Source organism: Halichoerus grypus, chromosome 12 (assembly GCF_964656455.1).
Source record: "Halichoerus grypus chromosome 12, mHalGry1.hap1.1, whole genome shotgun sequence".
Lineage (NCBI taxonomy): Eukaryota > Metazoa > Chordata > Mammalia > Carnivora > Phocidae > Halichoerus > Halichoerus grypus.
In genome coordinates, this window is record NC_135723.1 from 50691148 (window position 1) to 50704220 (window position 13073).

The window sequence follows — 13073 nt, forward strand, 5'->3', positions numbered from 1 at the left end:
CCCACTCCCCCTGCTTGTGTTCCCTCTCTCGCTGTCTCTCTCTCTGTCAAATAAATAAAATCTTTAAAAAAAATAAAAATAAAAAAGGCAAATTTCAAAATATTGATTATAGTTTTATTACAACTCTGCATATAAACAACTGTAGTACAACATGGACACTTCTTCCCCACCAAACACATGAAAAATAAACTCAGAGATTATTAAGAAAAAAGCCTAAAAGCCATTAGTATGTATCGTATCTTTGCAAGGCCACAAGCACCAAGTAAGTGTACATGCTCTAGGTCTAGCATTTACAGACAACACTTGGGTGCACCTTCAAAGGCCCACATATATAGTAATGTGCTGTGCCTTGCTAAAGCACAGAGTTTAACTACACCAGCGACTAACACAGCACAGGAGGAAAGTCATTTAGCTGGTGACTGTGGCTGGCCAAAAGCCTAGTAACTGAAACTTCAAGCAGCCTTCCTGTTTTTCCCATGTGATACATGTCCTAAACTGAAACAAACTTTCTAAAACCATCCTTTGTTTAAAAACATCAACAGTAATGGTTCTGTAAAGAAAACTCATTCCTGGTGCAGAGATTAAAGAGGAAATGAAAAGGTTTAGGTTAATTTTCATCTCCAAACTGGAAGATTCTAAAAAATTATTAAATGGAATGGCAAATCTGATGGTTGCCTGGAACTATAATGTGAATAAGTTCATTGTATGTTATACATGAAAGGTAAAGGCAGTTCTTTTGCCTCAGCAAAGGCAAGAAAAACAAAAAAGGAAAGTTGCAATTTACAGGGTAAATGTTATGCTGTAGCCATATTCACAAATTTGGTTGCTCACAAAAGTATTAGAATGGGTCCTCATTGAATATCAAATGTCCAGTGGAGAGTTCCTGGTTTTATGAATTAAAAAAATCATACCTTATATACCTTATGGAAATAAATTAAGTTTTTCAAGGCGTCCTAAAAGTTATTTAATTTGCTGGAATATTACTTTTCTACATTATCTTTAACTACTGACTTAACTTTACAGAATACATACTTTATTCTGGTAATACAAAGATGTTATGGGCTGAAAGGTATTGCCCCAACGTCATACGTTGAATCCTTAACCTCTAGGACTCCAGAATGTGGCTGTATTTGCAGACAGCGCCTTTAGACAGGGGATTAATTAAAACAAAGCCCTCAGGGTGGGCCCTAATCTAATCTGACTGGTGTCTTTAAGACGAGAAAATCTGAACACACAAAGATTGACATGAAGGAGGTAAGCACACAAAGAAAAGGCCATGTGGAGCCATAGAGAGAAGGGTGTCCATCTGAACGCTAAGGGGAGATGGCTCAGGAGAAACCAAATTCACCAACACCTTGATCTTGGACTTCTAGGTTCCTGAACTGAAAGAAAATTTTTTTTATTGTTTAAGCCACTCAGTCTGTTGTATTTTGTTACGGTAGCCCTAGCAAATTAATACATCAAAGGGATATAGCAGTTTGCAATAAAACAACAATTTATTTCAGAAACTTTAAAATATTAAACCTTGTTAATTAGAAAAAAACAAATTAGGGGCGCCTGGGTGGCTCAGTCGTTAAGCGTCTGCCTTCGGCGCAGGTCATGATCCCAGGGTCCTGGAATCAAGCCCCGCGTCGGGCTCCCTGCTCAGCGGAGAGCCTGCTTCTCTCTCTCCCTCTGCCTGCCGGCTCTGCCTACTTGTGCTCTATCTCTCTGTCAAATAAATAAAACCTTTAAAAAAAAAAAGGAAAAGAAAAAGAAAACAAATTAAATGCCAAAAAAGTTATTTTCTTAAAGCCTAGATTATCAAACTCCTTTTAAAATTATCTGGAACAGGGGCGCCTGGGTGGCTCAGGCGTTAAGCGTCTGCCTTCGGCTCAGGTCATGATCCCAGGGTCCTGGGATCGAGCCCCGCATCGGGCTCCCTGCTCCGCGGGAAGCCTGCTTCTCCCTCTCCCACTCCCCCTGCTTGTATTCCCTCTCTCGCTGTGTCTCTCTCTGTCAAATAAATAAATAAAATCTTTAAAAAAATAAATAAATAAAATAAAATAAAATTATCTGGAACAGAAGCATTAATGACTGACAGTTCTCTCAAATATTATTATTATGAAAGGAAAAAATGGTGAAATTTATACTCTATATTAAACTCATTACAAGTTTGGTATTTTAAAGATTTTATAAGTACAAGTAAGAGGTAGCCCACTCCCTGAAAGGTAATATAATTCCCTCTGCCAAAAATTCAAGAAATTTTTTTAAAGCATGTAAAGAAAAAAAATTAGAAATTTGCCTGAACATAAGAACTCACATAAATTAAAGAGTATTTCATGTTCACAAAGAACTCAGATATATATATATCATAAACATTCTAAAATAAAAGATTTTATCTTTCTACATTGAATTATGTCTTCCTGATGCACTACTGGAAAATTCAAAAAGCATGCCTAAAATTTTGTTAGGATTCAAAATTGGTCTATAGCCAGGCACATAAATACTTTTACTCAGTTAACCTTAATGCATACTTAATATTTTCTAAATCACTAGTATTTTATCAGTACTAATAGACAATTCACCCAGTGTAACAGTAATGCAGTGTCTACTAGAATGTAAGCTCCTAGAGGCAAGGACTTGGTCTGTCCTGTTCACAGATATATTCCCAGCACTGAGAACAGTACCAAGCACAGAGAAAAAACTTAATACATATTTGTTGAATAAATAAATGCATAGGTTCAGGTGATTTCTAAAATAATGTCACATTTAATTTTTTAATTATTTTCTTTCAATTTTATAAATCTTTATCCATAAAATATCAAATGAGGCTAAAAAATCTTTAAAGAAAATAAATGTTTTTATATATTTAGACTGGAAAAAGTTCACATCACAAAGTTAAACAAAACCTGTTTTAAAAAATGTTAACACTTCAAGAGCTCTATGGAGTTAAAATTCATTTGTGTCAACAGGTTGTACTGTTACCAATGGATGTATTACTTACTATTCAGTCACTGCATTTTTCTTCTATTTTATGAGAGATTTAAATTTAAAAATACAGGTAAAGCAGAGCTAAGAGGCAAACAGCCTGAATCTTATTTACAAATGCTTAGCATTTTGCTTAAAGCTACATTTTCACTCACAAGCTTTGTTTTTAAATTCTTAAGCTCTGTGAGCAATCTAAATACTTAAGTACTTATCAAACACTAACAGAACTTGATAGGAAACACAAAGTCAAAACCACTTTGCCTGTACTGAGCCCTCTCAAAAATGAATTCACTTTATTAATTTCATTTAATTTTTGATACTGTATTGAAAAAGAATTTCTGTATGAACTGTTCTATTAATAAAGTTTTTTTAAAGTATGTTCTTCACTTATATTTGTCAATATGTAAACACGACATTTACATTCCTAGACTAGAAAATTTCACATTATACCAAATTCTCATTGATTTGCAAGTAAATAAAACTACTTCCTAGCAATTCATATTATCTTAAATTTGTCTTGTTTGGTTAAAGTGTGAGGATGGGGAGAAAGATACATAAGCTGTGGGATTTTAGCATACAAAACAGGCAATATTTTAAAAATTAAAGCAATTATTTATTTCTTCAATGTGGGACAGAAAATTCTTTCACCTCTGCAAAAAAAAAAAAAAAAAAAAATCAAGCTAAACATGAAGAAACAAATCAAGAAACATGGTGATCTATTCAACAACAAAAATAGAACTGGCATGCCTGAAGTTATTGATTTCCTTATGATTCAAAATAGTCTTTTTCGGGCGCCTGGGTGGCTTAGAGGGTTAAGCGTCTGCCTTCGGCTCAGGTCATGATCTCAGGGTCCTGGGATCAAGTCCCGCATCGGGCTTCCTGCTCCTTGGGAGCCTGCTTCTCCCTATGTTTCTCTCTCTCTCTCTCTCTCAATCTCTATCATGAATAAATAAATAAAATCTTAAAAAAAAAAATAGTCTTTTTCATATGGGCTTCTGGAGCCAACACTAATCTGTTTTTAATCACTTTTAAGCCATTAATAGTTTATCTCACTCTATTCACAGAATATTTTAATGAGATTATCATGGTATCAACCATATTTTTTCCACTATCTTAACTGAAAAAGGTATTTTCTGATTACTCAAATAATACAATGTCATTTCAAAGCTTCTGTCCAAACATCACCAGTAATTATTATTTTTATTGGTTTAATACCATTGCATATTTAAAAACTTTGAATGAAATAAAAGATTCTCAAAAGTTAAATTCCATAGATCACATATTGCAATTCATCTGGTGATAATCTACTTTTCAAAGTTAAAGAAAAGAAGAAAGTATTTAATAAAAAAGTAAAGCAGAGAAATAACTTGTTTACATGTGTTATCCTTAAGGGTCCATATACTTCTATAAAACAAAAGGGTTGCATTTGGTAAGAATTAAAAACATTATTTGGTTAATGTTAATTTAGGTTGTGGTTTATAAAACAACTTGATGGATAAAGGACTTAACTGTCACACTGTGGGGATAAGGATACCATTTAAAATAACTAGCGCTCTGAATTATATTGCCGAAAACAAAACACAAAATGCCTTGCAGTGATCCTCCCTATTTTAAACCAAACCCAAACACCTCTACAAAGCAACATACACACACACACACACACCCACACACACAATCAGAAATATACATTCATTTTAATTTTCCAAGGTAGACCACTGATATTTTGTCACCGGTCTACAATGCTTGGGACTGGTTAAAGATTGATTTATTGGTTAAATGCCCATAATCATTCTAACATTATGCTGATTATACAAAAATGCTTACTTTATTTTCTTTTGCTCTGGTCAGTATCTTAGCATCCTCAGAACTATTTAGAGTCACACATCAAATCAGGAAACAATGTAAAACACAGAAACTTTAAAAACCTCATTACCTGCTCAGTGATCCTCATATGGAAGTCATGAAAGTCACTGTAACGACGATAGGTTTTCCACATCTCCTCACTGTTCAGATTGCGCCGGTGTACAGTGATAGCATATAATGCGTATGTCTTGCCGTGATCATTACAAACGCCTGCCACAGCATATGGGTCATAGTCAGCATATACTAGTCATTTAAAACAAAATGAAGAGGAACAAAACACACAAAAAGGAGGAAGATGAAGAACAAAAACAAAAAGACATGAAATGAAGAAGAATTTGAAATGACAGACTGAGACAAAAGGATGTCACCAAAGGGTAAAATAGATTCCCATCCTCTGTACTCACAATGACAAGATTTTATACACAGTAACTCCATCATAAGTTTATGATGACACTACCAACCACACAGTGCTATCTACTTTATAGACTCTCTTCCTCAAGAGCTTGTGCCGATTCTTAGTTTCGATACCACACTACCACCTATTATAGTATTATTCTTTAAATTCATAGAGGAAAAAAAACAAAATAATCTTTCACAGTAGCCTTCACTATTCAGCTGTATTTCAATTAAACTAAACAGAAAGCAAAAGCCAAGGAATAAGGTTTCATGCACTCTTTTGACAAGCCTCTTCACCATTTATAATATTCAAAAATTTACAAGTGTAGTTCATTCTGGAGTTTTGTTTTTTGTTTTTTTTTTTTTTGGAAAAGGCATTTTCCTACTGACGTGTCACAAACCATTCAAGTGAGGTAGTCTCTAAAATCTAAACCTGTTCCCACTGTGTACTAACCTTAAGTAAAGGGATTCACTTTGAATCATTTTCTTTAATTTTCTTTCCTATTTTTCCATTTTCTTACCTCCTTCTAGTGTTGTATTCTATTCTAGATCATTTCTTCAGGTCTTTAAAAGTTTACTGAGTCTCCATTCATCTACATCTGGTCTATTTCTTAATCCAACCACTAACCTCAATTTCAATCACAATATTTTTTTCTACGATTGTATTTGGTTCTTTTTTCATAGTGTTGCATTCTTGCCTTAGGTTTTATCTCTATGACTATTTTTAACACCCTCTCAGGCTAGGAGACCCTGTGGTACAAATCACTTGAAGATGGCTGACTCTAGACACACCCATGTTGGGAATCAAGATGGGCTTTCAATTTCTTGAGGATGACAGATACCTTTTCCAGGCATGATCTTGACATTCTTTGTTTTTTCCTGTAACTATAGGTAACACTATTTATTATTTACTGTTCACTTCTTCCAGTCATCCTCTCAGAGACCTATGCAGAACAAACTGCACAAAACTTTTTCATCATGTTAGAGAACCACCACCACTCAAATACAGCTAGCATGACAACAGGGAATAGTTTTATCTGTTGTGCTCAAGATAGGTTTGGGGAAGGAAAACAGAAAGCAGAAACCAATTAGGAGCAAATCATAACCAATTAGAAGTTAACAAGAGCAAGGAGAATAAGAAGAACAGAAAAGAAATGAGGGGAAGAAGAATTATCAGATTTATCACAAAATGATAGGCAGAAGAGCTCATGACTTGGGTGCATGAACAACAGGAAGAATAAAGAGGTTGTGCAAAAGATAAAAAGGCAATTTGATTTTAAAAAAAGATAATGAGGTTGCATATATTGATTATGAGATGATGGTGAGATATTATTGTGGAAATATTCTGTTTTCATTAGGACAATGTTACAGCAGGTGATATAAACTATTTGTCACTAATCCAGAATCAGATAAGGAACAAGAACCAGAATATAAATCAGACTCATCATTAAGTACATTGCTTAATTGAGCTAATATTTTTTCAAGGAAGATTTCACAAAGAAGAGAAGCAGTATGCACTAGTTCGTGGACCACTCCTTGAGAAGCCCTTCACTGGACTCTTAAGTTCTACTTCCTGTAATAAAGATGTTAAGAATATAAAATCTAGACTCTCTGGAGTCCAACTGGTAAAATATTTATTGAACAAACTAATGTTACTAATGTAATTAATGAGTCCTCTAACAACCCTATGAAGTAAATATTATTATTATTATTGCATTTTATGGATAAGAAAATTGAAGTACAGAGAAGTTAAGGAACTTGCCCAAGTTCACCCAACTATTAAGTGGCAGAGCTGGGGTTTGAACCCATGGAAATGGACAAAAAGTAATGCTGTTAAAACTGTATTATGCTGCCTCTTTAGTATTTATACATAAGTTTGACAAAAATAACAATTTATTAAAAATGCTTAGTATGGTGCTTTCATACATTTCAAGAAGCTAATAAATACTTCTTGAATAAATGGACAAAGGAGCTAGAAAAATCACAACTTTCAGAGAAAAGAAAGATCTACATAAGAAATATAGACATGAGTATCTTCTTTGAGACATAAAGTTTAAGGTCTTTAAGAAAGAAATAAAAGGACAAATACTAAACATTTGTGGTTTAACAAAGACTTTCATATTTGGAAGATAAACCAACAAAGAAAAGAGAGATTTTTAAAAAGAATTTTAAAATTTCAGGAAGGAAAAGTGAAACAACTATAATAAAAGCTAGAAAGAAAAGCAACAAAACCTCTGGTTTTATTGACAAAGTTGTTATCTAATGACCTTTATAAGCAGAGTAATGTATGCACCAACTAACTGTAAAGGATAAAAGAACAACTTAGACAGCAATTATAAATAACTTATTTCAAAAATATGGCAGGGAACACAATGCAAAATGAGACTCCAGCTCCAGTGGGAAGAAAAAGAAAACAGATCTTAAAAAAAAAAAATGCAAATTATCTTTTAAGCTGTACTTGCACTATAAAATCTCTTCTTAGTTACCTAAAATGTAAGCACGAAACTGAACTGAGATACCTCAGTACGGTAATATTTCAAATGTAATCGGACAGACACACTCCTATAAACTAGGAACAGTGAGAGGCGGGATAAGTAAACCATCATTATCTACTACTCATTGGCATTATCTAATAACCCAATGGCAATGATGAAAATAGATTTTTTTCTCAGTTCACTAACCATTTTGCATGTATGCTAAGTCACAAAATTTTAGGTTTCTCACCTCATCCAAGCATTTCTTAAGCGTCTGTAAACTCCTATACCAATGTTTCATTAACCCACTTATCTAGTCTGACTTTACATGTATAAAAAAGATGGAGCTAAAATCTGCCCCAAGCAATTTAATAAGAATTATGCAGACAATTATCAGCAAGACGCAAACAAGAAGAAGAAAAGTTTGGGTTTCAAGAGTTTATTAGCAATGACAAAATGCTTAGAATTTAAGCTTTTCCAAATGTAAACAGTAACAACCTTAGAGAAAGAAGATACACAAGTACATCATAACATATACACAAAATATCACTGAACATGATAGAGTATATATCAAATCATAATACAAACAAACATAACAGAATTTATTGGGAAACATGCTGCAGAAAAAAAAAATGTAACTTAAAAAAATGACTACAGAAGAGAAAAATGGTTTGTAAAAATAAATGTAGAAAATAGTCCAAGGGTGATAATAATTAATAATTTTTGAGTAATAATTATACCACAAAGTCTCTTACCAGTGTCTGAAATGTAAGCATGAAGTTGTACTGAGTCATCAGAAGATACATTTGAAAGGTCATCTAAAGACTTGAAAAAGAAAAATAATCAAAAAAATATTTTAATTTTATAGGAAAAAAGTGTTAACGCATCCTATATCATATATGCCTTACTCATCTTTGCCCCACGTAAACTTTATATTATCTGTATTCCTCCCCCAACAATAATCCTCTCTATTTATACTAACAGGAGAGAGAAAATCCACAATTAAAAAACTATAAAACAAAGTATTTCAGAAATCAACTTAGTACATCGATTATTTCTTCCTTCATTGTTTATCCATATACTGACATTTGTTACTTCTCAAATATATTCAATATATGGCAAGGAAAAAAATATGGCTAAAAATAACTAGACATGTTCTTAAGTTACCATTTCAATTTTTTTTAATGTTGAACTATACTAGAGCCAATTCTGTATTATTTAACATTTTTGTAAACTTAGGAATAATTTTAGATTCCTTATCTATAAAATGAGAATAATAGTACCTACACATCATAGGGTTATGTAAGGATTAAATAAGAAGACATGTAAAACATTAGTAAGACTGCCTAACACAAAAAAATGTTACCTATTATGATTACTTATTACATGAAGTGAATCCAGTCTAAGATTTTAAATAATTTTCAAAAATAATTCCACAAACAAAAATCATTACTGAGTGACCCAAATGAATCTTTTTTCAACTATGGCCTTTGGGTTTAAATTTAAAACTTTTTTGCCTCATATACACACACCCACACATACCTAGAAGGGCACATAATGACAGACTGTACAGAAAGAGTTAACCTGAGTCAACTATATTTCAAATAATAATAATAATAATAAAATATTATATACTTGGAATTACTAAGAGGGTAAATCTTAAATGTTCTCAATACAAAAAGAAACGGTAATTATGTGATGTGATGGAGGGGTTAGCTAACCCTAAGGTGGTAACCATTTTGTAATATCAAACCAATATGTCATACATCTTCAACCTATGTAATGTTTTATGTCAATTATATCTCAATAAAGCTGGGAAAAAAAATAAACAAGAAAGAGTTCATTTGAAATTGCTCTCCTTTGAAAGGAATGCTTGCAAGCCTGGCCCTTGGATGACATCTGGGAATTTAGAATTAGGGAAGGTTCACACCATTCCTTAACCACTAAGAGTAGTTCACTGTACCTAGTAACTGTTTATGCTGAACACCTGCTTTCCTTCTGGGAGTCTGGAATTTTAGTATGTACTAACTAGAGGTTTGCCTATGTGGCCTGCCTCCAGTGAGAACCCTGGTCACTTAGTCTCAGATAAGCTTTCCTGGTAGCAACATTTCATATGTGTTGTCACATTCATTGCTGGAGGATTTAAGTTTGTCTAATGTGACTTTCATGGGAGAGGATTCTTAGAAACTTGTACCTGGTTTCCTCTGTACTTTGTTGCATGCGCCTTTTCCCTTTCCTGATTTTGCTTTATATCCTTTCTCTCTAATAAATCCTTTCCAGAAGAGTCAGAGTATGCTAAGGCCTACGAGTCCTCTTAGTAATCAGTGAACATCGAAATGGTCTCTGACACACCGACATTATATGATTCAGACATATTTTATACTCTAAAAACCACAGGATCTGAATGAACTTTGGGTCCTAACATGGTATTACCAATATTATTAGGAGAGTCATTTAAATGACTTAAATGCAGCTATATATGACATACAGCCATTTAAATTAAGGCAACTGCATTCTAAGAAGAAAGCCAAAAAGTTTACTACTTAAGACTATTCATTAAGAGCAGCAAAGTATGATAATAACATACAGATAATCCACAGTATTTTCCTGGTCAAGTCAAGTGGACGAATCATTAAATTAAAATGGGTCTAGTCCAGGCTTCACCAGTGACACCCTAAGAGACTTTAGCCAAACCAACCAGTCTTTCTTGTACCTCAGTGTTCCCAATGGTACAACGGTGTAATACTTGCTCTACAACTCTGTCAGTTTACAAAGTGAATTATAATGCTCTGAAAAGAGTGCACTTATTTTTAAGTGGTCCTATGACCTATAATAAAACATCTTGATAGAAACACAACCTTTGTTTTAGTATTACTTTTATGTGAAAGATAGAAGCCTCAGAGAAAATAGAATATTCTACAAAATTTAGGTTGTTATCTACTATGATCTTCTTCCAATTACAAGCTATCCCAGAGAATATAAAACAATTGTTTTAAGAGTATTTTTGTTATTACTATTATTGTTAACCTTCCCTTGTAGTAACATTTCAACAGCAAACAGTACTTATTACTTTAAACATGTTACCATCTTATACTATGCAACCCAGAAATTGTTAGAAAACTTTGTACCTAAATGTCTTTTTAGCACACTTAAACAATATTATTTTCATTAAATATGATGAAAAAATCCAATGAAACATCTCTCAGTCACAGGTATAATGCAAATGTAAATAGCAAGTAGACTGTAAAATTACAGTTGGTGAAATAATATTAACTACATTCTGATTTAGAACTATAAGTATTATTTAGTAAAAGAAAACTGTGATTTCAAAACAAGTAGACTTATGCTGTCCTGAAATAAAATAGTTTGTAAAGATTCTTGGGTTAAGATTCTTGAACTGCTTGCAAAAAAAGTTGTTTTTTTTTTAACATGATAAGACAAAAAATGAAAGTTCTGATTTACTGTGATAATCCACACAACTATGATGGCACTGCTAGAAAGGCTTATAATTTACCTGCCAATCTCAATTGAAAACAAGTAAATCACCACATTATTTTCTTTGCTTACTATATTGGAAAAAATTATGACGACTTATTTTACAATCTTAAAACTATTTTTAAAACGTAGCTATCCACTAAAATTTGTCTATATATTAAAAAAGAAAGAATCCAAAAGACTCCAGGTACTTAAAACCTTGAATTTAATAGATTTATGTGAATAACAAAATACTGCAAGTCCCTGACCTCAAGTGTGACCTTTGTCAATCAAGAGACTCTCTGGTTTATATCTCTATGTGACAAAAGAATCACTCTTATTTGGAAAAGCATTTATTCCAGATATGGAATAAAGAAAAAAAAGTATTTGTTACCAGTGTTCAAACACTTGTACAAGCACTACAAAAGTGAATACTTGAAATTTCAAATGAATGAAGTTTCATCACATCTGGAAACATTTTCATTACAAATGAGTATTATTGCTAATACTTTCTTCATGCTCTACAAGTTATTCCTTTTTGTTATAAGGTTATGGAATATGACAAACAAATGGTAATGATACCAAATGATTTAGGACAGTATTTCAAATGTTACATCGTATCTGACATAACACTATGGCTGATTGCTTCAGTGTTTTGTTAAAGGTTGTACTTTGTAGAGTAATAAAACCCTCAATAAGGTTATTTTCTGAAATATAGTTATATATAGAAGACAACATAAGATAATGGACCTGTAGACTATTTAGCTATTATAAAAAGTCTGAAAGAGGAAGTAATATAAGTAGAATAAAAACAAGCAAACAATCTCTCCCTAACCCCCCACAAACTCTGGACTGAAACTTTCACAGAACATAGTAATATTTCTTCCTAGCAGCATTTTATGAAATAAGTTATTCATGACAAGGGTGGACATATAAAAGAACAGAAACGTTCATTATTTCACACTTCACTTTGAATGTATAAAATGCCAATGACAGCTTATGTGCTAAAAATATATCATTCTTAAATTTGTAATCCTAAAATAAAGTTGCTTTATTTACTATAAGGCCTTAAGCTTAAAAAAATTTTTTATAACAACCATAGTGTGCACATTAAGAAATATCTGGAAGTTTTCAGATATCCTAATTTTATATTTCTTTTCTAGATACAAAAAGAAAAACCGAATTTCAATGTAAACACTTGTATGTCACAAGTTTACTATCCAACATAGCAATCACCAAAGAGTCATTTCAAAATACTAAATATTGGGATTGAAAATAATGAAGTCACTTTTTTTAAATCAAATACAACTGAATTATGCAGATGTGACTTAAAGCCCATTTTTAAAAATGAAAATAAATTTCAGAGGCTCTTATACGTGAATTTAACATTTCTTTTAAAGCAAAGAACTTCTTATAATATAAAAGGATGATCTGAGAGCTTCTAATATTTATTTATGTATATTAAAGCTCACCTTTTATAATATTTTCAAGTCACTTTAATAATTAAGTACCCATAATAATACTTACCAAATTTATGCTTCCAGTAGGAGACCCATTAAAAGACTCTGTGGGAGGGGAAATTCAACTTAGTACACAGTAAAAAACTTGAAAAAATTGTTTTATCTAAGGTTCAAACACCAAGAATGAAAGTCACCCAAGCAAAGACGTAATAAAACAGCAAAGGAAACTGTGGTATACTACTCCCAAACACCTGCTGCTCCCTTAAGCCTCATGGTTTTGCAAGCCATATATTTCAGAGAAAATATAAATGTACCTGAGTTGCCCCCCCAACAAAACACACACCAAAAATAGGCGTTCGTGTACAGGAGAGCAATTATTAAATATCTTATCCTTACTGTATCATATGAAGTTGTCTGATAAAAAGTAAACATGAGG

General features: G+C 32.6%; 1 protein-coding gene across 2 annotated transcripts in view; it reads right to left on the minus strand.

Moving 5' to 3' along the window:
- Nucleotides 1–13073, minus strand: part of SNX13 (sorting nexin 13) — a 123556-nt gene that overhangs the window by 19793 nt on the left and 90690 nt on the right. For both annotated transcript variants that reach the window (XM_078059339.1, XM_078059340.1), the window contains 3 exons: nt 12705–12742; nt 8459–8528; nt 4904–5043 (listed from right to left, as the gene is read on the minus strand). In XM_078059339.1, coding sequence (XP_077915465.1) covers nt 4904–5043; nt 8459–8528; nt 12705–12742 — 248 coding nt within the window. The remainder of the gene's footprint in view (nt 1–4903; nt 5044–8458; nt 8529–12704; nt 12743–13073) is intronic.